Below are 27,863 nucleotides of genomic sequence, written 5' to 3' on the forward strand. Positions count from 1 at the left end.
CCCCCCCCCACACACTCTGTCTTTCTCTCTCTCAAAAATAAACATTAAAAAATTTTTAAATAGTTAAAATGGCAAGTTTTATGTTATATACATATTACTACATTTTTAAAATAGAAAAATTAAAGTATTTAATGTTTATGATTATTTCTTTAAAATTTATTTTGATAGAGAAAGCACAAGTGGGGGAGGGGCAGAGAGCGAGAGAGAGAGAGAGAATCCTCACAGGCTCCACACTACCAGCAGAGTCCCACTCTGGGCTTAAACTCATAAACCAAGAGATCATGACCTGAGCCAAAGTTGGATGCTTAACCAACTGAGTCAGCCAGGTGCCCCAATATTTGTGATTGCTTTTAAGTATAAAGTAAAATATTTCTGTAGTATCAAAAGTAGGATAGCATTTTAGACTGCAGTTTGAAAACTAGTGCTACACGCATTGTCTTTTTTTTTCCCTCCTATTTTTTTCCCACTACATTTTTCTTCTGACAGTTAAACTGACGTTAAAACTATAGGACAAATACTTTTACTAGCTATTCAGGAAATTAAAATGTATAAAAAAGTCATAGTTCACTTTGCAGTAATGTGACATTATTACAAATTAAGATTTCTTTATAAAATATTTTCTATGCTTTCAGTTCTACTTTCTAATTTAAAAATCTGTCTGTTGCTCCTTCCGAATCATGTAAATTTAGATTTACTGTGCCTTAAAAGTTTTCTGGAAAATCTATTACTTTCACAAGTCATGTCTAATAGCATAAATCATGGGGGCAGTGTTTACAACTTTCTGATGAATTTGATCAGTACATCTGTCTCCTTTGGGAACATTAAACTGTACCCTTCTCTGGTAGAAAAACGAAAACAAAAACAAAGTGGTACTTCATTTTGATTCTGAAATGCTTAAAGATTCGGAGCGGGGGGTAATCACCATTTGATGTTGCTGTTGTTTAAATAGCACTTGATTTCTTTTCCAGATTTTTCTATAGAGACTATTCAAAAATGGTTAAAGAAATGTTTTAAGTAAGACCGTGTTTCAGCAAAATGGGAATCATCGTTACATACATTTTTAAGTCATTAGAAATTTAAATCAAGAAAGTAGCCAGGCCCAAGTTACAGAAAAGAGTTGATGAATTTGATGTGATCACATGACATCTTGACATGACATTTTTGTTTTGCCGGGAGCCTCAGCTTCTCCTCAATAAGAGCCATGAGTGACACAGGCAGTGATGTATGTCATTCATACACATTGGTTGGCACATGGGAATCACTAAAATAATTCAGAGAGTTCCCGTCCCCAAATTTCTTTCTGATACAGTTGCTGAGAGGATTAGGTGAAATAATGTATTAAAAGAGATCAGAACACAAAATTAGAAAACCATTGATCAGGTGTCCTGGGAACTAAGTTGCCAGAAAGAGAATAATACATGGGAAGTAGTGGAAGGACAGCAAAGAGGTTACTCAAGTGCTTGGTCATACATGAAATGATTAAAATGATTCAGATGTGCCAAAATTTGGATGTGTCAAAAATTTAGATGTTCCGCCCTCCAGTTTTAGGTGTGCCACCTTCCAGAGTGATCACGATCATGCTTTCAATTTCTGGGCTTTTATTTTAGATTCAAATTTTAAGCATATTTAATTTTCTATCATCACAAATTTCATAGCATGTTTTCTCAAACTGTAAGTATAATTTCAGTACATCCATGTGAATTAAAAATGTCTTCCCCATAGAAACATAATGTTAGAACGGAAGTACATAAGAATATTAGGGTCTACTTGCAAAATAAAAACAAAAACAAAAAAACCCCACAAGATGCTACCTTACATATGAATTCATAAGCCATAGCTATTCTGTATGTAATTGAACATTCTAAAGTCATCATTACTTCTATAAAGGTACCCACTAGTCCACTCTCTTCTTAAACTGTATTTTCCCATAAATTGTTTTTTTAATAAATCCTTCTAAATGTGTCTCATGTTTAAAAAAAAATTAAGTCAAGCCCTACAAGTACTAGTTGTGTTCTGAGTAAACTGGGTCAAATTCTTCAGCATGATGTCCAACACTGATATTTTATGGAATGTTGGCTGTTATGGAATTCTCACAATTGCTTAATTGTTCATTTGCCTCCTTTAATCTCCTTCTATTATTTTTACCTGGATCTCTATTTTTTTTTTACAACAGTATTTTCCCCTTCTTCCTCTCAAACAGCACTGGAAAATAGCTCATGCGCTTATTTTTAAATTTTACTTCTTCTAAGATATCAAGTATAAACATTCAAATGGCCTTCTCCTCTGCAATGTTTTGTCATTATAAGCTCTTAAAACGTTGCCTGATTGACAAAGGAGCTCATTTTAGAAATTCCCATGATCTGCTTAAATGTTATAAAAGTGGGTAATAGATTTCTTTCCTTGTCATATGAAGACAAGGTGACTCACATTTTAGAACTGTTCTTCTGAGTAACAGACATATTCTAAAATTCTTAATAAATAGTAATCCCTAGCAGATGTTAAGAGCGTATAGTAACCACTCATACCAGCACAAAAAGAAATTTATTTAAAAAATATATAATCTGGCTTGGACGACAGAATTAACTGTGCTACTACACTGTACTTAACACACCTTATCGCTCATCACATAATATTTACACAAGGGGTTATAAAGTCATGTCATCATTTGATGCGATTACTAGATCCTTTATTGGAATAGGTGAACTTTAATAGAATGTTTTCAGTACCATTTATGCAGAGTATAGTAAAACTATTTCAATGGTAAACAAAAATGCTTTTCAGTAACTTCTCACCCTATCTCCATCAACACAACTTTTGTCTAGAGGTAAATCAATCAGTATTTTGACCAGAGCGTCATCTAGGTGATGGGCTAAATAACAGCACCCTCCCCACAACCCTCCACCTCCATGTCCTGATCTGGGAAGCTGTGAATGAAACAGGCAAAAGGGCCTTCAAAGATGTGATGAAGGAAAGATCTTGAGATGGAGAAATCATCCTGGGTTATCTGTGAGGACCTTAAATACAATCCTCAGTGTCCTTAGAAGAGGCAGCTTGAGGAATATCTGACTTCAGTACAAAGAGGGACATGACGACAGAAACAAAGACTGGAGTGCTGAAGCCAGGAGCCGGAACTCAGAAATGTCAGTAGCCTCTAAAAGTAGAAGCTAGAATGGGATTCTCTCCTGGAACCTTCGAAAGAATCCCTACATGCACACCTTGATTTTAGCACCTTTAGGCTCATTTTGGACTTTTGATCTTCAGGACTATAAAAAGATATATTTGTGTAGCTTTGAACCATTACCTTTGCTAGGGCAGCCACAAGAAATTAAAACTATCTGTAGAAAGAAGATTCAAATAAATTACCTCCAAGACCCACGCATGATTTCAGAAAATTGTTGTGCACTGCTAGCTTTGTGGACTTTTATTTTTCAGTATTTTTCAGAGGCATAACTTAAGAAAAGTCATTTTTCATTAGTTATTTAGGATGTACCATTCTTGGTTGTAATCAGTCTGTTGGGTAATAGCATATCATCACTGAGAGGCAGCAAAATTAGGGGAGAGATTTCTTTTAGTTTATTTTACCAAGTTGAAGGAAAATGTTATATTTTTAAAGGATTTCTAATAGCCAATTCAATTAGAAATTCAAAACACAAGAATCTCGCAGAAATCAGCTGCCAGATTTATTAATCTATCTGAAAATAAAAACACAAGCAAACAAAAAGAATAAAAGCGGAACTTAAAAAAAAAAAAAGAACTTGAGATACATTTCCCAAAAGAGTTTATAATGCAACGTTTGAACCCTTCTGTACTGGAAACATTCTTAATGTTAACAGGCCGATTACTCATTTTGTTTTGTGAGTCACTACCTTAAGGAGAAAAATAGTTTGGCCTTAAATATTATATAATTAATACCAGTTCTTCCTTTGATCCATTAAGATAACTCATAGCCCAATCCTTCCCCAATGGGAAATTAGAACTAGATATTAAAAAGAAAAAAGAACAAGGAAAAAAAGAAAAGCAGAAAGAAAGAAAAAGAATCCTCAATACAATTTCATTTAGATGCTATTTTAAAGACCCACTTTTAATTTCTCCTTCAATTTCTCCAAATACGTTAATACTCTTTCCAATAAATCTTTAGCTGAATATTTTAAAATTTGTTTTTATTCTAAGTGCTGTAAATGGCCACATGAGCACAGTAGGGGGAAAGAAGTTCTCATTTTTAAGGCATACTTATTAACCCATAATGGGCCTAATGATATATAATGTATAGGCAGAACAATCATTGAAATCACAGGTTACATACATACAATGAAATTAAAATAGATCTTTTGGTAGGATTAAATGTGACTAGTATTGATCACTGAATATGGGTTTCCCAATAGCTGCTCAATTTAGATATATGAGCTGTGATCTGTGCCATTTTGGAAAATGGGTAGCCGAGAAATCATCTTTCAACAATCTTTCCTGTGTTCACCAAAAACGCTTTTATAGGTTCATTTTGGCTTTGTGTTTTGGATTTTTTTTTAACATTTCATTATAGACTCTTAAAAAATGCCGTTCCTCTGGGATATTGATGGATTGAACAAAATTCATGCTTCTTGTCTGAATGGTTCAGCAAGCTTTTCAAGGATATCATAACACCATTTACTTTGTTTTTTTCCAAGGTGAATGAAACAACATATTCTGCTTTCAATATTTTCTCCAAATGCCAAACAAAAACAAAACAAAAACCTTTGAAACTTTAAATCTTTAAATCTTCTTTCAAACAATCCAAACACATTTACACAAGTGTCCAAAACAAGATGATGAATATCAGTGCCAGCACTATGTCATACAGCAACTTCCTCAGATCTTTGACAGTTTGTAAATAATTTTCTATTTCACCAAAAGTTACAAAAGTTCCACAGTTTCCCTTAGCAAGCTGAAGCTTACTCTTCATTTGTCAATGTGCATAAAAGCTGCTTATAGCATAGCATGGCATAAGCTATTTTTTAAGCAATAAATGGTTTGAGTCATCTATTTTGTCCTGAAATGCTATCTGTAGTTAACTGCATTGCTTATAAATGGTCATAGTAAATTCAGCATGAAAGAGAATATTACAGAAAAGACAGCAGCAGAAGCATTAGCATTATCTAATATTTATATATGTTATCAACATAACACAGCAGTAAAAGGTTTAAATGCATATCAATGGGTACCATGTCTAAAAATTACTATAGTACCTATTTAGTGTATTGGATATTTTTCTTAAGGAGTGCTTGCTGTATCTAGAACAGCATAATATGTGATTTAGTACAGTTAATTCTTATCGATTAAATAATGTCTTTTTATGTACTGAAGGAAGTGAGATAGATATTTTTTGCTTCATTGTGATCCTGGATTTAACATTTAAATGAAGATCTCAAAGGACCATGACATATCATTATTTAACTGAAACGGGCTTCAAAATATTTAAACGACAGTATGATTTGTATCTAAACAGCAAGGTGGCACCAGATACATGTAATGCTACTGGCCTATGACTCAGTTTGGAGCCAGAGTCCAAAATTGTGCCCCTCATTTACCGTCATGGTGATCACTCAACTTCAGAGAGAATTACCCATTTTATGGTTATCCTCTGTGAGTCATATATAGAGCAAAACAAAACAAAAACAGCAAATGCAATCTCTAAATACCTTTTTACAACAGGTGCAAAACCAGTCATCTCTAACAATTAAACTGCCATTTACAGTAGGGTTTTTTTTTGTTTTTTGTTTTTTGTTTTTTTTGTTTTTTTTTTTGTTTGTTTGTTTTTGTTTTTGTACATCTTGCAGAGACTCAGAAATGAGAGGGGAAAATGCCCAAGGCAAATGGTCTCCAAGTGGATATTTACACAATGTGAATTAACTGTACCATAGATACCCAGAGAAAATGAACGTTTTCTTATGTTGTTATGAAATCAAATAAACATGATATAGCTTCATCATACTTAAAACCTGTAGGACCCCATCCCAAGCCTAAGTAAAAAGTAATCCCCGTATTCCCCCACCCATTCACCCATTATCTTCCTGTTACACAGAATAAATGTTTAGATTACTCCCACCCACCCTCAAATAAAGTGCACAGTCCATGGCAGACCATAGAATAATGCAACAGGAAAGCCCCTTTTTGTGTATTATTATTTAAAAATAAAATACAAACAACAAAAATCAAAAATCGAAGAGCACTCAGAGATTCTCTGCATCCTGCAAAAAGAGGAAACGCTTGAGCAGGCCCTGCTTCACTGTCACTTGTGTTAATACACGTAGCCTTCATTGTAGGGATGGGGGTTGCAGCAGCCCCCTTCCGGCATGTAGGCCATGCCCTCGTCAAAGTGAGACAGAGGCACCGTGTCCTCTTCATTGATGTGACGTTCCATGTCTGTCTTCAGCAGTGGGCGCTGATTATCTGGAAAGGCCATGGAGAACAGGGCTTCTGGATCACACACAAATTTGTAGACATATCTCTCTCCAGCCACCTGATGAAAACACGGAAGAGAAAAACCCAGCCTTATGTACGGTGCAGGATGTTAACTGAACTTAGTGTGGCGATCATTTCATGATATATACAAGTAGTGAATCATTCTGTTTTACCCCTGAAACTGATGTAACGCTATATGTCAATGGACCTCAAAAGAACTGCGATCTCTACCATCCCCAAATAGGAAAGAGCAGGGAAACAAAAGAATAAAAACTTGGTTTAATATACCAGAAAGGGTGCATAACCAAAAAAAAAAAAAAAAAAAAAAAAAAGAAGGTCCTTACTTTGTAGAATAAATTACAGTCCAAAAGAGGGAAATGCGACCTTGAGTAATGATTGACTCTGAGTAATAATTACATTCATTCCAGGCACAGCTAGAAAGCTTAGCGCTTTGCTTGTTTTAAATAAAAGGAAGCTTACATTGTTATTTGGGGGAGGGGTGGAAATCAATGATTTCATGCAGGCATCTCCCATCGAAATTTTTTTCCTTTGTTTTAAATGGTAATATCTTTATAAAATGACTGGATCTTTAAGGTGTAGTGTCTCCCTCTTAATATTACATTTTCTGAAATCGTAGAAAAACTAAACTTCTAAACCTTAAAAGAAAAATGTGTTCCTAATAAGACTAGACTAGTGACTTGCTGATTCACAGTGAACTGGTTCTTTTTTCTTTTTCTTTTCTTCTTTTTTTTTTCTTTTTTTGGCACTTGTGTATTCTGATGTAAAAGAAAAAGATGCATAGCCTTATTTAAATGAAAGATGGATCAAGAGGACAGCATTATCCTGGGTACATCACTTTTAAAAATGAAGGCAAGTTGCATTAGACAGAAGTTAAGGATGTGTGTAAAGTGTCAAATTGAAGTAAGAGGTGTAAAAAAGTGAAAGGAATTTAAAATATACAATGCTTAGGGAGGAAATGAGAAAAAGAAATGTGACAGCTGCCTGAAATAAAGGAGAAGTAGCATAATTTGTAGGGAATGACATGTACCAAACTTAAATTTTGAAGAATAATGTTTCTCTAGGAAATTATAAACAATAATGAAGTGAAACACATATGTACCCCCACCTCCATTAACAGACAAAACTGAGGTTCTAAAAAAACCAGGAGTGGGTTGTGGGATAGAGGGTGGAGGGGGTGTGTGCATGAATACAGTTCTTTGCATTGACATTGACAGTACCTTTTCGTATGTGTGCAGAGATTAGTAGTTTTAGAAAGGTGAGAATTACTCAGTACCTCTGGGTTCCTATGTATCAAAAAGGCACTGCTATTTGCTTTGTGATGCAGGAGAAGAGTAAGTTCATGGTTTAGAAACTATCTGTATGTTTGGAGAAAGCGAATCAACTACCAAAGAGCGCTAGTGTTCTGGACTCAAGATTTAGAACATTTTTTTGTCCTGGATTTTTTTAGCTTGTAAAAGGAACCAATTTAGAGAATCCAAATAATCTGAATATTCTTAGGTATGAAAACAGTGAACACTTCGTTTTTATAAATTTGGACATGTTTCTTAATCTGCTCTCAGTTTCCCCTTTCTTTTGTGAAATAGAGGTGGGAACGGCTCCTATGGAAAGCCTCTTATAAAATCAAGATGGAACTTTCTAGTACATTGCATAGCAAACAGAGGAGCTGACATAAATTATTTTAGGCCCTTATAAGAAAGAAACTAAGTTCATAAAGGTGGAATTGCCATAAATATATAAACAGGCAATAACAGAAACAAAGCTAAGATATGAAATCCTTGTGTTCTTTTTTTTTTCTTTATTCAAAGCATCTTGAGGAAAATAAATAAATAAATGGCCTGCATACCTCAAAGCATTCAATAACCTTCTTTGTTTTGTTTGGAGCTTCAGAAAAAGAGGTATTTGCTTTAGGCTACTGGTAGCTTTTTTATCCAACCTGTTGCTATTGGTTATAATTAGAAATGATTTGATAAATCACCATGGGGAATTAAAATGTACAACATGCAATCAAGATTATAAAACCTCTTAAGGAGACTGCCTTGACTCATTGCTTCCTGCTATTTTTCTTATGAAAAACATTTTTGGAGCTACCACTATATTTATCGGACTATGTTAGATGCCACAGAGTTTAGAACAAAGGCTGATAACTACCAAGGGAAATAATGTCTTTTATTAGTAGTAATACAATTACAATGTAGAAAATGCTGCACATTAAGTATACCCAAACTGCAAAGCTGAGATATACAGAACATGAATTTTATAGGAGATGAATTAGAGTTAAGTAAGGAAGTATCTTTTGAACTGTGCTTTGAAAGACTACACACTTAAATTATGTGTTAATTTTTAAAATCGTAGAAGTAACACAGAGAAACTAGAGGAAAACTAAAAACTACACATTAAACCAAAAGAAATAATGATTTATCATTATATCATCAAGAAATAACCACTGTTCAAATTTTTCCACATATTTGTCTAGGCATTTCTGTTTTGAAATAGAAGTGAACACATGTATGTACAGTCTAAAAGCCATACCCCACCCTTTCTTCTTTCACAACTACTGAAATAATCAGGATTTTTTTATATGTTTAGATCCATTTGATTATTTTTATTTTCTAAACTTTCCATTTTATTTTCCTTGACATACACCACATACATACATAATTTTAAGTTTATATGATCTGAAAAGAAACCAGAGTATCAGAATTTTAAGTTTCTAAACAAGTGTGGTCATATAAACATTTTTCCACTGCACCCTGCAATATAAAATTCTATATCACACTTTTTTTTTAAGGACAGCATAATTCTCCTGAGTGACTCTGTTAAAATCTACTTAACCATTAGACTGATACAGACGTTAGGTAAAAATCAGAAGGCAAGGCACTCTATAAAGAGGGGACCATATCGGTGAAGTAATGAGGGGGTCACAGGCGTATCAAATAGCAGCAAAGAGAATCACTCAACACATATGAGGAAAAAGAGTAAACATGTCTGTAAAAACTGTAAGCAGCCTTTATTTATGTGCTGGCTACAAGGAGACCTCAATTTTGCATATTTCACCATTAAACACCCTATGCTTTCTCACATTGCACGGCAACACCCCAAAAGGTATGTCATAGAAACCACAGAATTTTGCTACCCTCTACTAGCTGATAAACAGTTGCAAACAATTTCTTTTGGCAATTATATCCCAACAGGGAAAAATGTGAGGAGCAACACTATTTTAATCTGTATTTTAGTACCTATGCCATAATTTGATTATTTGATAGCATCTTGTCTTATCAATCTATTAAAATAAGAGGTAAACACACGGTGTATGTGATCATCAGATAAATCAACAGGCACATGGAATGGTGATATTAGTAATAAGAATCACGTTTGAACACCCTTGAGAATAATTAAGACCTGGCATGACATCCTGGAGATACCCTGTCAAACACTATGTCTAAAAGCTGAGGTGTAACTAGAGACCTTCTCCTTTTAACTCTCTGTGAATGCTCTCTTTAATAAGAGACTTAATGGTCAAGACACAGAAGCCAAATGTGTCTCAGCTCCCACTGGTTTCAGGGTGTGAGTGGTATTCAGAGCTACCTTTCGCTGAAGACTGCTACTGTGCCAGGTACCACGCAACGGTCTCGGGTACCTTATTTCATTTAATCATCAGAACAACTTCAGGAAGTAAAAACACCACCATTTAGCAGAAGAACCTGTTCAAAAAGGTGACCCGCTGAGAAGTCAGCATGTAAACCCGACTGCATTCTCTCTTTCGCTGTGCACCACTACCCAGGACTGGGGAGCACCTGCTGCACCAGCCCACGTGACATGCTGGGACTAGGGACTTGGTGAGGAAAATGAAAGGGTCTCGCTGCAGGTGGGAAGGGCAGGTGAGAGGAAGGGAGGAATAAAAAAAGACCCTACGGTTGAGATGGAGAACACAGGGGAGCAGGTAGTAATAGGTTATATATCTTGAAGGCGAGATTCGGGGAAATAGGAAATGAGAAATGGATTCAGCCTTATCTTTCAAGGATCTTGGGCACTCTAACTTCTGAGCTGGTGAACTCCACAGCACCAATTCCCTTTGGTCTAAAAACTCAGTGATGCTGTTCCCTCTGTTTCAGTGTGTTACATGTAGCAAATGGTTGAGTTTTCTTGGTGTAAATATAGTGGTATAAAAAATATGCCACAGTGCAGAATATATACCTATGTTTGTGTCACCCAAATGAACAAAGGACGCATAATAAGACAGTAATGTTCACAAAGGATAAATCATAAACTTGGTTCACAGTCTACACAACTGGAATGAATACACATGCAAGGCTGAAAGATGTAATAATCACAAGTATTCAATGTTTTATCTTTATTCATCAGTTCATTCCCTTCTTCAAAAATTTTACAATCTCTTCTGCATGCACTTCGCTTGTTTTATCTTACTCTTTTTTTTAAAGCCACTTTCAAATACTAAGAGAAGCTCACTTGAAATGAAATAAAATATATTTAACTTCATTCACCAATGAAATAGTATCAATACTTATTTTTAATAAATGGTTTAGGATTCTAAGCTGTCACATGCTGAAACCAGGCAAGATCTCAGACAAGAAGAGAAGATTTTTCAGGACAAGAAATTATCTGAATGTTTCTTAAGGATAAGAACAAGGAGGGAAAAAGTAAGCATTCAGTTTGTACTGGAAACTATAAACAAAAGCATTTCCAAATTATATAATTGTGGGGAATGTAGTGGACTACCGAAAACTTCTGGGAAGATATACGTGAATATTAGTACTGAAACAACATTTTTTACCAAATACGGTAAAGTTGGGACTGCCAGAAAGCCTACTAGTTTCTATATGATATTATTACACCGGTCTCTAATGCCCAGGAATTTATAAATTGAAAGGCTTGTAATACCAAAACCAAGAGCTAAGCATATGTTAAAATGAGTGAAAACCTTGCTTCAGCAATGCAATGATATGTGGCTTTTAAAGTACGACATGCAGATTAATGTGCAACATTTCAATGAATTTTAATGCTGTTTTAGCTGCTCACCTTTTGCATGATTCCTTTCTCATAATAATAGCGAAGCGAACGGCTTAGTTTATCATAGTTCATAGCTGGCCTGTTTTTCTGAATGCCCCAACGCCGGGCCACCTGCCACCAAAACAGAATGACATTGTAGTGTTAAGTACTGCCTTATCAAGATATTTCATAAAACACTAGTGAATTAATCAATTACTTCCAAACCTTCCAAAACACATCCAAATTAAAGACCTAAGTAAAGAGGCAAAATCATGATCTGAATTTTCCTGTGTCCTGGTTTGCTTTTAAACCAGGCGTGCAGCACAGTGATCATTCTGAAACTTCACAATAGAATTCTTTGTCACTATTGTTTTGGATACAAAATTAAATGGAAATAAGGGGATGTGTTTACAATGGGAACGAACAGGCTGCAATTCACCAAGATGAGGCAAGTTTCCCATCCTGAGATATATGGCCTGTGTTTTCCCTCTTAGTTTTTCAGATAAAACCCATAGATCAAGAACAGCTTAGTGATCTCTTTGTAAAGGTGTTTTTCGAGGTTGTGATAAACTAAAGGAAAAAATACCCTGTTTGATACTAATAAAAGAGTGAACAAGTGGCATTTTATGTGGAGCAGAGGAAACACTATACAAATTCATAATCTGAACTGCAAATAATTTTTATTGCCTGAAGCAGCATCAGAATAAAACTGTAACCAATACTAAACTGGCAAATTAGGCATTCACTTAGACAACAGTAATTGCATACTAAAAATAAGAAGGAAGTGGAAAAGGTCACCATGTACACAAGTCCACAAACAAAAATCTCTAAAGCAGAATGTCCACTTTGTTGTTTAGTGAAAAATCTCAGAACTTCTTATAATGTGGCTCTGGAGGAGCAACTTATGTGGCAGAGGAGAGGTTTTCAAGAAAAGCCTCTTCTTCAATGTATATGCCTCCCCCGCGTCACCACCGCCTTGGGCTGGCTGAGGCATTATACTGAAGAGCGTAGCCTGCTTTTTCTACCCCAGCTACAACCACGTTCTCGTTAATTTCCATATTTTATTAGTCTGAGCAGATACTGCAGCTGTCATGCATACCTAGGCGACCCCAAGAGAGCATTAGCTAATAGAGTTAGTGTTTTCCTTCATTTCTATGAAATTCCAAGTTGTTGCTGGGTCCCATACACTAAAATAGAATGCTTTTCAGAGAGATCATAATGTCTTTCTCCATTTTATTAGCAATAGGCTTTCCTCAGGGTTTGTTTTTTTTTTCCTTCCTTTTAAAAATACTGATCCTTGCTATCTTCTACCTCCTTAATTTGTATTCCCTGAATAAACATACGATGTAACTTAGCCACATGCATCCCTCTACTTTTTTAACAGCAGAGAAATGTGATGCAACAGGGACATGATGACATATCTAAGTGGTCATCACAGCAGGTACATCTTAATTTTCCAAAGATCAACTTTATTTTAATGCAAGTGTTCTAAGCAGTAGTGAAATGGGAGGGTGGCAGTACGAAATGAAAGCAATGCTTTCTAAATAAACTGCCTTTTAAAAACCGAATAATGAACATCAGCAAATCTTTAAGAGATTTGGCAAGTGAACAGCATGCAAACCTGAAAAGGACATGAAAACTACTTTTTTTCTTTTTTTAAAAAAAAAATATATATATATATTTTTCTTTTTTAAATATAATTTATTGTCAAGTTGGCTAACATACAGTGTATACAGTGTGCTCTTGGTTTTGGGGGTAGATTCCCATGATTCATCACTTACATACAACACCCAGTGCTCATCCCAACAAGTGCCCTCCTCAGTGCCCATCCCCCACTTTCCCCTCTCCCACACCCTCCCATCAACCCTCAGTTTGTTCTCTGTATTTAAGAGTGTCTTATTGTTTGACTCTCTCTGTTTGTAACTATGTGAAAATAAAGTATTAGTATTTCCTTAAATTAAATAACAACCTCTGAATAGTTTTTCATTTACAAATGCTTCTCATGAAGAAACTCACCAGGATGTCCCTAGAAAGTAAAAAACTTGCAACCAACTTTAAGACAACACAGTGGAAGTCTCTAGGGAGAGAAAGATGATTTTTTGATACCATAAGCAGAGTCTGATTTTGAGGATGCCTGGTAATTCTCAGCACAAGTGGGTATTAGTAGGTATTTTAAAACAGTAAAATTTATTCTTAGAGATGTTTTCTTAAAATTTTGTGATGTTTCTTCATTTTTGAGAGACAGAGAGAGACAGGGCATGAGCAGAAGAAAGGCAGAGAGAGAAGTAGACAGAATCTGAAGCAGGCTCCATGCAGACCCACAAACCATGAGATCGTGACCTGAGCCAATGTCAGATGCTTAACCGACTGAGCGACCCAGATGCCCCGATTCTTAGAGATGTTTTAACTCAGTGTCACATTCATCAAGAGAAGTGCCACATACCAATATGCCTATGAGACGCAGATGAGTTATGCAAGATGAACAAGTTCTAGAGATCTACTCTACCACGGGGTGCCCACAGTTAACAGTACTATATTTTAGTCACAGGTAGAAGGAAATAACTGTTCGAAGTAAATTCCTATCGCACGTACTCAGTTCTCCGATGAACCAACTCTTCAGTGATTATTATTAACATGTTTGATGAGGTGAACAGCACACATTTCCATCACGTTAAAGGGCTTTCAAGTTACTTTACATTAAGTGTTTCTAGTCTCAATTTGTTAGTGCTTCACATTTTTACGGTTCTTTAGCTTACATCATTAAAGTACATCTACATAAAAATGAATTTCGTTTGAAAGCCAAAGTAAGCTTGAGACACACTACGGAAATTGAAACACCCAAACATTTAGCCCATGCTAGACAATGGATATTTTCAAATTCTGAAATTTGTATGTGTGTTTGATGTAGGGCAATGGAGATGCAAAGCTAACCCGGCAAGCACGAGTTATAATCTGAAGTAGATTTATAATTATGCTAACCAGCTCCTGTTATTTCAAACTTCTTTTAATACATATTTGAATCAGATAATCTCTTAAATAAGAGAGGTAACTTATCTTCTGGATATCAAACTACGACATGTTATCTGATTATAAATGAATACCTGGTTTCAAAGGGCAGAAAATTTAAGATGTATAGGCCCATTATCCTAGGTTGTAGATATTTGGTCTATGAGAAACTAATCACTTGGGTTCAAAAATAGCTGGATATCTTACGAAATTTTTCAATCTTTCTGAGGTGTTTAAACCCTACAGCCAAAATGATCAGTCATAGGCATGTTAACTGAAAGTCTTCCATTGCTTTCTTGGCTAATGTAAACCAAAGTCAACTTCAAAAGTAGCAGAGAAAGCACCTTTAATAAGACACAGCATTTCATACAAAAGTCACCTTTCTATAGCGGTCCAAAATGCAATTGGAGGGTTATGCCATAATAATTATAGTAGCTTTAAGTCTGAAACTAGACCTGGGGAGAATAAAACTTGAACTGAGACGTGTTTCCGGAAAACATTCCATTTGTCTGTGCACAGGGGCGACAGTAAGAAAGGTGAACAGGTAGTTGAAAGTGTGTTCCATTTATCCATATTATCTCTCTAGAATTCTCTCACTTTGGCAATTTCTTAGGTATTACGGTGACACTTTGTACTTAATCCCTACTTTCTCATGGGGTGTACACAGTCTGGCTGCCTAGAAAAGGTATCACCAAAAATCAAAGAGAAGCAATGTCCCTACTAGGCCCGCATCTCTGAAGGAGTGAGAACTTCCTACTGCAGCTCTTGTGGGCCTTTACCCCCCCACGGCAATTTCTCCCCTGCTCCCTCTGGCACATGACTTTGGTTTCTCAATGTCCCTCTCTGACCCCTTGACAAAATTAAGATTATCCAAATAACAAATGCTAATACTCAAGAACAATCCCTTCATGTGCAAAAGTAGTTGAACTTCAGATACACCCTCTCCTCCTCAAAAATCATCAAACATCCCCAATGTAGATGCTCTCTTAGAGACCTTCCCAAGCACTGCATTCTTGAATCAAGTCTTATGCCAACGATGCTCTGGCTAGTTTTCTTCATCAATTCCACAGGATGGTATTCAACTGGAAAAAGTGTGCAACACATTCATTTCTTAGTTTAAATGGATACATTTTTTTCCTTTGCCCACCTTCTAATTTAGAAGGTTTTCCTAAAGTTTTAAAAGTAAAAAAAAACAAACAAAAACGTTTTTGGCACACTGATCGAATATATGTTTCTTCAATATTATAACATATCTGGTTTTCCAAACAAAAATCTGTTAAACCCACCTCTTCGGGCTCAATCAGTTTAAATTCCATGCCTCGCCCAGTCCACGCAATGAAATGAGAATTTGAAGGGTCATCCAGAAGAGCTACCAAAAACTGCCAGAGCTGAAGTGACCCCCGCCGCTGGTACGTGGGGCCTTCCCGATACATGCCTGGCTCCTGTTTGATGTCTCCTAAATTAAAAAGGTTTTAAGTTTCGATTATTAGCAATATTATGACATTTATATAAAATTTACATTAAGTCAATCGCTAAAATGATTAAAACACAACCACTTTATGGGTGTCTGTGAAATGTAATGTTATTGCTAAACAGGGCTTTAAAACAATTAAAGGATTTGAAGTAAAGCGAGAATCTGTACAAACTCACAAACAACTATATATATATAACATATAAGGGTCAAAATAAATGCACACAGGTGCAGAATAAATCCACAGATGTCATTTACTTATAACATTTTTGTATAACCATCCTTTTGTTTTAATTCCTTTATTTAAAAACCATACTGTCTAATCACACTTCTTTTTGCTTTTATTGCTAATGACATTACTCACTGCTCTAAGCAACACTGAAGAGGGAGTAATCAATTTTAAGCTCTGGGCACTTTATTTGTACAAATTAAATTCTGCAAACTATAATGTGTACTATCTCATTGACCTGCACATTACAAACTATTGCAAATTTTAATGCAAATATTTCAAAGCAAATTTAATAGCATCTAAAACGCTGGGTTAGGTAATCTGTACATTATAAAAATTAGGAAAATCTCATAGGGAAATCAGAGCATATTGGATTATCATCATACCATCCTTTTCCACACCTTCATACGGGCACTACCACTTTCTTAGCTGGCAGCAAATAAAAATTTCTTTGTTTTTCTTCATCTCTTGCTTGCATTTCACTCATGTGAGTTTAGCTTACTAGTCTTTTTCTAAAAGTGCAATCTGAAAACATACGTACTGGAGCTTTCTGTAAATCTCTATTTTTAATCAAGAAAGGTTGGTTTGTGTTACATTTATTTGTTATTTATACATAGTGTAGAAACCTATTAAGTACATTACAGCACTATAGGTGTTAGTACCACAATTCTTCTGGCATAAATCTGGTCAGTTATCTTGCTTTTACCAACCAACCAAACAAACAAACAAAAAATTCAGTCATAACTCCTGATTATTTACATCTACCTCCAGGCACCTACCCCTAAAATATGTGGAACTGGTCATACTGGGGAACGAATGTCTAGGGCCCTGAGGACATATCATTGTTAATGCACAACTTTCTCTTCTCCACGATAGAAGCAATTCAGACAGAATATACTGAAGCTAATCTATTCACAGTTAGTGTGAATTATAAAGCAGGTGAAGTCAGAAGCTTCTTAAAACTTTCCTTTGGTTAGTAGACAGCAACACACCTCTTAAAATAATCACGAAAAGAGCAACACTTTAAAAACCATAACCAAAATAAAATTATTCAGTCAATAGCTGCTAAAAATCATTATGTCATTTTGGTCTAAGCTAGATAATACAGAAGTGTCTCTTCATATTGATTTCAATGACAGTTTTATTTATCTCAGTTTTTCCTTCTGAGACTCACAAATTTTTTCATGGGGGTAACTGAGCAATTATACAGAGTGAAACCCTGTCAAATTTTATAATCTCTAGGTTGTTTCTGCCTATAAATGTGACTGACCATACTGGCCTTGTCGATGAAAAAAAATAACCCTTTGTTTTTCTATTCTTTTGCTCTCTATTCCTTACAAAAAAAAAAGAGTAGTAAGTATTATTTTCCAAAAAAGCCTTTCTTAGTACAAAATTGAGAATATTTAAAAGTCAAAGGGAATGAATAATCAAGATAGACATTCATGTGATTTAGGCTTCTTAGATTATGTCGTAATCCTATTGATAGTTTTGAGCTATTTTTTCTTCCTTATATGCCCATGCTGATAATCAAGATGTCTTAAAATGTTAAGCTCACTAAGAATGAAGGAAAGAAAGAAAGAAAGAAAGAAAGAAAGAAAGAAAGAAAGAAAGAAAGAAAGAAAAGAAAAAAACCTGATGAAGGTCATTCCAAAAAGTAAAGGCTTTATGCTCTGTCTGAAGAAAAAAGGTTGTATTTTAAGAATTGTGACACTCCACACCTATCACACTGCTGAACTTCGAAGCTTAAAACCAGTATCTATTTAGAATAAGGCCAAAAAAGTGACCCCTACTGGAGCTTAACCCTGTGACCTTCAATGAATTTAGCAATTTAAAGCAAGATTAAGGAAACAGATCTTCCCAAAATTATCATTCCTTCTGTGAAGGACCAGAGTAGCAAAAACCTCAGGAACAGAGTAGTCTTCAAGCAACTAATTAGAGACGTAGAAGCAATCTGAGCATGCACTTTGCTGTTTAAATAACAACGATTAAAAACTTATGAGCGCTACCAAGTCATTACAGCCATGATCCCCAAAGTTTGTGCAATCAGCTAATCAGAGGGTCCCTGCTCATTTCCTGTTAAACAATCAAAGCAGGAAATATGGAGCCCACTCCGAAGAACCACTAAGCCAATGAACTGTTCACTTTTTACCCAAGCGTCCGCGTAGATGCTGACTTCTGCCACCTTTGTTGAGAAAGAAGAAATTCTATTTAACTTGACACTCTTTTCTAAAATATGGAAACTTTTCACTGCAATCGAGAGTGATATTAAAAAGGTAATGCTTTCCTGACTCCATTTTAAGCAATTACAAAATAATGGCACATTAGGAATGAACATCTTCCCGAGGGGGGGGTGGGGGGGAGAACAAAAAGGACTAACAATCACTAACTAAATGGGCAGCTATGTTGTTCCTGTGCTCCATAATGCATCTTTTCATGAACAATAAAAGGAAGAAGACTGCATTAGTCATCTGCGTATCCACAGTAGCATGCTTTCTGTTCTGCTTTGTTAATTATGGGATCAGCTTTCAATAAATCTCGAACAACAAGCTGCATGTGCTCAGCAGGGCAATGGAAAGACCCCTCTTACTGGACACAAAGCTCAGCAAGAATGATACTCTGGTTATAACTCTCAAAATGAGATCTCTCCTAGGACAAAAGCAAAAAGCTTCCCAATAAGGAAAGGAAGAGAGAATTTATAAAAGGTAAAGTTTAGCAAGAGTTGAATACATCACAAATGATGTGCATAGAAATCTTTAAGTAGAGATGTCACCTTCTTTCAGGAGAATTGAGGGTGAACTCTCCACTCCCTCTTAGAAAAATTCAAACTTGAAGCACAATGAAAAACCTACCATCAAATTTCTCTGGGACAACACAGGTGTCATCATAAAACTGCCTGGGGCCCTTTTCAAACATACAGCCTGTGGGGAGAAAGAGGATACATTTATTCATGATAGAAATGAAATTCACAAGCAATTTAAAATAGAGCCATTAACACAAAAACTGGGGTAGAAAAGGGCTCTGCCATTTTTCAGCTCTGTGACCTTAGACACACTATTTAGCCTCTGTGTCTCTGTCTCCTCACCTATAAAATGGGCATGATACTAAATCACCTATCTTAAAGGGGTGTTGTGAGGATAATAATTTAATATACACAAGTTTGGAATAGTACCTAGCACAGTGATATATGACAGACATATATCATGTCATATATCATTACTAACCCAAGCACAGAACAGGTAAACACTGGCAAACTTACAAATTACAATCTCCTTTTTCATTCTCTTCCAAGTTTTGTTATTCATGAGACAAGAAGGAAATCAAGATGAATTACTTATATTTACCTCACGGGGTTATCCTGATAAACTGAAACACATTCAGTCTACCCCTTACTTCCTGGGAGAAATATTTTGCTAGGCTAACCGTCTCATATTTTCATCTCCAACAGCCAAGACAGTTTAATTCTATGCTTAATATTCCTTTTTCCTATAACAAAACTAAGTCCACAGGAAAAAAAAAAACAAAATAGATCAACAGCTTTAACGGTCATTTTCTCCCCCATGTCATTGACTGTGACCTTCAGTGAATTCTCGTTGTCTTTGATCGCCAGTAAGAAATTTCATACAATTTAATCACAGTTTTTTTTTTTTTCTCAAATGTATTGGTCTCTACCGTGAGTACATAACATTAGCAACAGTAGTGACACTAATTACATCGCATTTCTTAAATATTTTTGATTTACCAGCTCATTATACTCTTCTTTAAATACAAGGATTTACTTCTATCAATCTCACTTACACAAAACAACCAATATTAGACCTAATGTAAACGAATGCACCTATATCATCTTACTGAGGACAAAGAGCATTATGATAAGAACCACACACATATTTCCAGAAATACTTTAGGAGGGAATGTATCCAGAGATCTTTTTTATTCACTAATTTGCAGGTATCAAAGTCTGTTAGATCAAAGCTTTCCCACCATGTTTACCATGAACACACCCATAATAAAAGTTCCTTCTGTAGGCCTCTTATGTGAAATTCCATTCTTAACTATTATTTGTCTGAAAATGAAAATCCAGTTTATTTAAAGGCAAATATATTTATATGTCCTGTCTTTTATTTCAAAACAGAGACTTAAATTTGTAAAGAAAAACTGACATTCCTCGAAGATACATTTCAACAGAGAGTAGGAAGATAGGCTAATCTATAAAGCACATGTTCTATTTTAAAAGAATGTGGTTGTTGGGGGGGGGGGGCGGAAAGAACACAGAACTCCACTTTTCAGCTGTTTACATGCACATGGCTCATGTTAACAACCAAATTCAAGATAACATGACCTGAAACATCTTCCTTGTACTTTAAAAAGATAAAGTTTTAAAATAGTGCTTTAGGGAACATAAGTGATTTTCCCCATAAAATAGAATGAATAATCAAATGATTGCATCTTTGGCACATCTGATTTTGACAGGATTTACAAGGAACTTCAATAATAGAAAACTTAACTTCTGTTCTGCTGGGATGAGCCAGGAAGCCTTCTTGCCTCATATAAATGGAGTGGCAGCTAGGCACTTCTGAAAGAAGAAACAACACCGGTCAAAGAGAAGTCTGGAGCTGAAAATGTGTGGTTACCAGTGAACAGAGTGCAGAGAGGAAAATAACCGAAACTGACATGAGTCTCCACGAGAAGAGCTTGTCAACACGTAGTTAACATTTCAGGCAGGGCCCACACAAGAAATGGTGAACACGGACTCTCTTCGACAGGCATGTGAATTCACAGCTTTACCCACATTTGCGGAAGAGTGGTTCTCCTGCAATCCCACATGAATAGGAGAGTAGCCTTGAAACAAATGGTGTAATGAGTTAAGATACGTTTGGGGGGCATTTATGAGACATATCTGTATATCCCGTGGTATTTAGAGGAAAGATCAACAAAGACTCATTCATAGTTTATTTCATGAACACTGGTAGAAATTATTAACAAAACACCAAAATTGCTACATCTCTTAAAATTAGTCAAGCCTTTCAAGGTGATTGCTATTTTCAGCCCCAAATAAAGTATCACTAACTTTTTATTTTGTTAAGCACACAGGTCATACTCCAAACCAATGAAACTACAGAACAGAAATCCCACAATTTGGTAGCAAATACCACTATCACCCTAGGAGTGAGGCCTTGCCTATCTGACCAAGTTAACTCATCACTGAAAAAATACAAAAAAATAAACTTGGTTAATGGTTAAACTTGAGTCCTAGTGATGGCTGTTTATTAGGTTAGGGAGGGGGAAAAGGAAAAAAAATATGGATTAGGAGACAAAAGATTAAAATTCAAGTGCTTTATTTACCACTAGCAAAGCTACATGACTTTAGAAAAACCATTCTGGGGGCGCCTGGGTGGCGCAGTCGGTTAAGCGTCCGACTTCAGCCAGGTCACGATCTCGCGGTCCGTGAGTTCGAGCCCCGCGTCAGGCTCTGGGCTGATGGCTCAGAGCCTGGAGCCTGTTTCCGATTCTGTGTCTCCCTCTCTCTCTGCCCCTCCCCCGTTCATGCTCTGTCTCTCTCTGTCCCAAAAATAAATAAACGTTGAAAAAAAATTAAAAAAAAAATAAATAAAAACCATTCTGTGTCCAAGTGTATATAAAATAAAGGTCGGGTCAGATGTTATCTACAATCTACTACAGGCTCAAGTTCTTTGATTCTGAAAAAAGAAGTTCACTCACTTTATCAGAGGTTGATGTCTGGTGAAGCCAATGAAGTTATAGCTTCAGGAAGGATCCTCCACTTACAGGAGTCCCTCCTGAGGTCCTGCCCCTAACTTTGTATATGCCATTTCATTTTCTTTTTCTTTCATAAGATTCCACAAAGTTTATGTTTTAGGTCCCACAAACCTGGACCAAAGCCTGTATATAACATATACAGATTCTATAGGAGTGTATAAATATATGTGACTAAACTAATTCTATCTTCTGTATGTATACTCAAGTCTTTGAAACTCTGAACACATATAAACTTCTAAAACACATGACAAATGTGTTATTTAAGAGTGTGTCCCCCATTCCACCACTCATAGTAAGTACGTGATTTCTGAACGTGTAATAAAGATCACTTAAAAGAAGTGGGATTTAAAGACCCTCATCTCTTCTTAACTACCCATCCATAGAATTTAATGTTATAATAGATAATCAGCACCATCTACTTGGCCTAGAGGTCATTCTTTCTCAGTCTGGAATGTTCCATTTTTAAAGTGTATACAATTAAAAAAAAAAACAAAAACAAAAAAACAAAAATTGCCTGGTAATTAATGTCAACCAAAATATCAGATATTTTTTCACAGAAAAAAGTTGATGTGGTTTTAGTCAAAAATATTTTTTTAAGTTTTATTTACTCAGAGAGAGAGAGAGAAAGCATATGAGCAAGGGAGGGGTGGAGAGAGATGAGAGACAGATTGAGATTGAGAGAGAGAGAGAGAGAGAGAGAGAGAGAGAGAGAGAGAGAGAGAGAGAGAGAATCCCAAGCAGGCTCTGTCAGAATGGAGCCTGACTCAGGGCTCAAACTCACAAAGCCCGAGATCATGACCTGGGCTGAAACCAAGAGTCAGATGCTTAAGTGACTGAGCCACACAGGTGCCCTAGTCAAATGTATCTCAATAGCAATTCATTAGAGCAATAACATTTAAAAGTATGTAGAAATCAACAGCTTTTGAGTTGAAAACAGTATAAAACTCATTATCAAACATTTTAGTATACCATGCCTTCTTTACATGACACATTATCTAGTATAGAATTCTGACCGTACAAAAGAAGACAGAGTTAATCTTGTGTCTTGATATCAGGACATTTATCATGGGGTTGCAGAGTGATTGAACGTCTGGGTTACCAAATAGTTCGCAATCCATTTTATCCATACTTCTTAACCAGTGGTATTTCAGATTAATTTTTAACGTTATTTTGATTTATTGCCAGGCATAGGACCCTTGAAGCAGCTGGGCCTAGAAGGGACAGTGTTAATGACTCTGCCATCAGCTCAGCAGCTGTTTAGAGGTAAGAATTTTGTTGTACCAATGTTGACACCCTGCCACAAAATACTTTTCCTGACTGCTGGCCAGCTGGAGTATGGCTGTAAAAACAGCTGGCTGGCTCTGAAGCTAGAGGAAAACATATAGATTAAACTCTATTATATATAAGTGTGACTAAATGTAGTCTTTCCTCCCAAGAGGGGAAGAAGGAGAGGAGGAGAGGAAATGCAAGTACTTATAAGAAACCCACTATTCAAAGTTGAAGGAACATCTTATAAAACAAAATAACATAATACAAAACAAGCATGATCTTGAACATTTGATATCAAAGAAAGAATTTGATCATTTCACTAACTTTCATGTATCTATTGACCTTGCTGATTTGTTATTTCTTGTACTAATTCTGTAATATTTTTCATAAATTCTGTTTATTAATCTGTGACATTCAAAGTATACTAATTTAAAACCCATAATAAATTAATAATTTCTAATAAGGCTAAAGCCAGGACCTCCATTACAGTTCCAGAGGCGAAACTTATGATCGAGGTTCTAAGAAAAACAAGGAATGGCAGCTTAGAAAAAAACATACATATGTAAGAATATACGTGTGTTTTTCCCACTCTTAATACTATTTATTATACTCCAGAGTAAATAAAATTAACATCTAGCTCTTGAAATTGAGATGCCATCTAACAGTGTTTAAATCCAGTCTATCCTTAAAATCAGTATCCTTTATACAGTCCAGAGAAGCCTGAAAAAATATAGCTAAGAGGAGTTTATTCCCCTAAAGTAACTAAAGTCATGTTATCCTAAAGTGGTATCAGTTAATTTATGACTATCAGAGTGGGTCAGACTCTAATCAAATTGTAGAAACATTTCCAAAGTGATTATTCAATCAAATGACTAACATGGTTAATTAGGAGCCATAAACATTGCTCTGAAGTTCATCAAAGTAATGACTTGCCCAGAAAAATTACTGCTAATTAAATTGCCTGCTGCTTTCATTTCTACCTTATCTAATAAAAAATCCAACCAATGAAGTTTGGCATTACATTTTAACTTCTGCTAAATGCTCAACCAAGATCCAAAGTAGCTAAGCGGTGACTTCAAAGGCAAATGTTTTGTGGCAGGGAATGGAGGCATTGCATACGTATACACTCATGTTTTTTCATAGGATAAAGCTTACAAAATTCAGCAGCGATCATAAAATGTAGTTTAACCCATGCACAAACGTTACTATGATAGCGACTATGATAGCATATTTGTGCTGTTCTATTCTGTGTCCATAGGTTATAATTTTAGGCTCAGGAGACCAGCACGGATTACAAATGTGCATCTTGTCTTCTAATAGACCTGGTTTTGAACCTCGGTTCTGAGATTTTGTGGAAGTACGACATTTTGTTAGTTATTTCACATCTCAAACACTCAACTTCCACATCTGTAAAATGGGAATTATAAGCGACACCCTTCAAAGGGTTCTTGGGAGGACCATATGTGCAACATTTCACTTAGTGCCAACAGGGAGGATTCAGGATATGGTGCTTACCATTGAAAACAGAAACTATTTTTAAGTGACCCTCACAAGTGTTTAAAGTGAGTGAACCACAGCACTTAAAATTAAAAATGATTACATAGTGAAATTATTTTTGCATCTTAAATGGCTATTCTTAACACAGTTACCTGAGAAGATTGATTTGTTGCTTATTCGTATACTTATTCAGTGATATTCTTCACAAATCTATAAACCCATGATATTTAAAATACACTGATTTAAAGTTCATTACAAACTCATGACTTCTCAGGTTGAAGTGAGAAGCTCCATTACATTTTCAAAATATTCGAAGATATCTCTTTTGAGCTACTTTCTACAGTATTATGCCCTAATATTTGCTGCTGTGTGACTGGTTTAAAAAGTCTTAAATTTAATCTGTAAATTGAATTATGTAAACTTCATTTAACACAAAGGATTTTGTATTATTTTGAAACCAATGGATCAAAGAGCACTAGGACATGACCATAGTACGGGCCCCGCCAGCTTGCAGAAACTATAGTGGCTGTAATTTGTCACAGATGAGCTCGGGGGAGGGTGATCAGTATGCTACAAAAATTCAAAGCACCAAAGCACAGTTGTCCTTTTAATGCACTAGTTAATGTAGGGGCAGTTAGGAAAAACAGTAAACACAGACCCCCAAACTATCCGATTTTCTTAGTGTTCACCTCTAGTAACACTGTTAAAATTGCCTTTAAGATATGCAGGTTTCTTAAGAACAAATGAACAAGTTGGCTTTTCTCTCTCTTGCATTTCCAAGCCACAGTGGGAAACACAGCACTGATTTGGGGAGCTTTACCAAAAGCCGGACCACAAAGTGGAGTTTTGAATTTGTGCACACGGCATAGCTACACCCTGCTCCGATTTGTGTATTTGCATACTGCTGCCCAGGGGTACAAAAGGAAGAATCCCCACAGGGCACGGTTTGCCTAAACCTTCTAGGAGCTGTATGAGGCCAGATCAGAGACAAATATTTGCCAAGACCATCTGAGATATCCATACACTTTGCTGAAACTGTTTGTTATCAAATAGTGCGCAAACCTGAAAATTCTTGATACTATAAACTTTGAGCAAGGAGTAAGAAACGCCTCTCTTTCTGGAGGTTTTTACTTAAATTCGTGTGGCAATCATCAGTGTGATAACTTAAGCACTCAAGTCTCTGAGAGTAAATAAGAAATCCCTGTGAAATAGGAATAAGTTTGATGTATTTTAATGTGATGTTGCTTTCACATGAGTGTGCAATGGAAAAAGATGGATTTTTTATACACTTGACTAACTCCTTGGGGAAGTGATTTGACATAATCAAGTCTACCTAAACGTGTCTGTTAAACACTGATGATGGCGGAAAAACCTGGCGCATTAAAGTCCAGGGATGAAATATGTGTGCAGACATACATCTGAAATCAGCAGGTACTTAGTGAATGAAAACTATGTGTGCATGTGTGGGTCATTCTAGGCATACACAGGAGTTTAAACAAGCTTTTCAAAAACACATGTAACTATTACCTAAAGAAATAGAGAGGTGTTGCAAGAACTAAAGACATTAATCTCCTTCAAGAAAGATGAGCACTATGAGGTATCTTGCCAAAGTTTTATCTGTCTTGAACTTCATGTTTTACTGTTTTGTTTGTTTCTCCCCATTTCCTGGCACAGTGTTTAAAATCCAAAGATTTTCTAGAGTGCAGGAATAACAGGAGCTTTATGAAGATGTATTTAAATGCAAATGCATTCACATATACCCTAGTCTAGCATCCTTTTACTATGCATTTCTACTTGCCCTATGAATAGATTTCATGTAGCTAATTGAGAAAATTATGTTTTATAAAGTTTTCTGCAAAGGATGCTAAGGGGAATGAATGTTTTACACTCATATGATCTCTCTATGATAGAACAAATCTAAAAGAATTAACTCTAAAATAAGACTCAGGATGAGTACATCTGAATTCACTTGAGAGAGAAGGCAAGTGGGATGGCAAAAAAAAAAAAATGAAGTTTTATAAGACCTATTTGTCGTCAGTCACAAAAGCTCTACGTGGATGTAAGTAACATCTTAGGTTGCTGAAGCTCATATAAAAAAGGCAAAAAAGTTGGAGTTGGCTCAAATCTGGGGAAGACAGTGATGAATTTAGTATGACCTCATTCACACTTAGATGGGATCTTTTTCATTGGGATTTTGAGTAAACTGTTAATAACATAAAATCTGTAGAGATATTCTCTTCCACCACAGCCTGGAAATACAGAGACTACTGTTGATAGAATTGAGGACAGAAGGAGAACTATTGTTCTTTATATGCTTTGCGCAGTATATGTAAAGTATTTTTTTAAAGTAATGCTTTTATCTGCATTCAGATACTTTTAAAACATAAAGGCTACATAACATGAAAGAACAATATAGAACAACCTATCTATGAAACTGCAAACTTCTCTTCTAAGCATTTAAGTTTTGGGGGGACAATATCCTACACAAATAATGACCAGATTCAAACAGGATTAGCTTATATGATCTAGCAGACTGACAATTTTCCAAGTCTTACAAGCCTGTGAAGGTTTTATTTAGTTAGAGTTAAAAATAAAATTGAAGTGATAGGAAATATTGTAACTCTGTTTATTAGATATTATTGTACTCTGACAATTAACAGAAATTTTAAAGAAAATGCAAGAAAAGATGCGCTATGCTAAACTGAGGCCACCAAAAAAAAAAAAAAAAGAAATCTGAAGAGGTGAAAGTGTTAATGCTGAGTTCTGATACTGAATTGTTCCTCTGCTTGAGTCTACGTGATTTGAAGCAAACCACATCATGAATGGCTTTGTCCTCTCCCTCTCATCTCTCCTTGGATCACTGGATCACTGTAATATTCAGATATTTACTCTACTGGCTTCGAACGTGAATAATACTAGTATCAAGTTCTCTATGATTGCTCACTATGTCGCAGACAGCATAATAGTTCAGTACCTTGTTGGTCTTGCACAATTGGATCGTCTTCACATAAGAATATCTTTCTCACTTTGTCTTATCCTTTGGTCCCCAAAAGTGTATTTGTAAATATTAGAAATAATAATAATGACATCTTACTTCAGGACTAGCAGCCTTTTAGAAAATCTCTAGAGGTCCAGATAAAATCATATCAT

The 27,863-nt window shown here is 35.7% G+C and overlaps 1 protein-coding gene across 11 annotated transcripts in view; it reads right to left on the reverse strand.

The window, feature by feature from the left end:
• Nucleotides 1–2,522: 2,522 nt before the first annotated feature.
• Nucleotides 2,523–27,863, reverse strand: part of ETV1 (ETS variant transcription factor 1) — a 92,831-nt gene continuing 67,490 nt past the window's right edge. For all 11 annotated transcript variants that reach the window (XM_019825535.3, XM_006929226.5, XM_011280411.4 and 8 more), the window contains 5 exons: nt 20,677–20,745; nt 19,022–19,090; nt 15,759–15,928; nt 11,497–11,598; nt 2,523–6,496 (listed from right to left, as the gene is read on the reverse strand). In XM_019825535.3, coding sequence (XP_019681094.1) covers nt 6,275–6,496; nt 11,497–11,598; nt 15,759–15,928; nt 19,022–19,090; nt 20,677–20,745 — 632 coding nt within the window. In that variant the 3' untranslated portion in view covers nt 2,523–6,274. The remainder of the gene's footprint in view (nt 6,497–11,496; nt 11,599–15,758; nt 15,929–19,021; nt 19,091–20,676; nt 20,746–27,863) is intronic.

The sequence above is a fragment of the Felis catus genome, chromosome A2 (genome assembly GCF_018350175.1).
Source record: "Felis catus isolate Fca126 chromosome A2, F.catus_Fca126_mat1.0, whole genome shotgun sequence".
In the NCBI taxonomy this organism is placed as follows: domain Eukaryota; kingdom Metazoa; phylum Chordata; class Mammalia; order Carnivora; family Felidae; genus Felis; species Felis catus.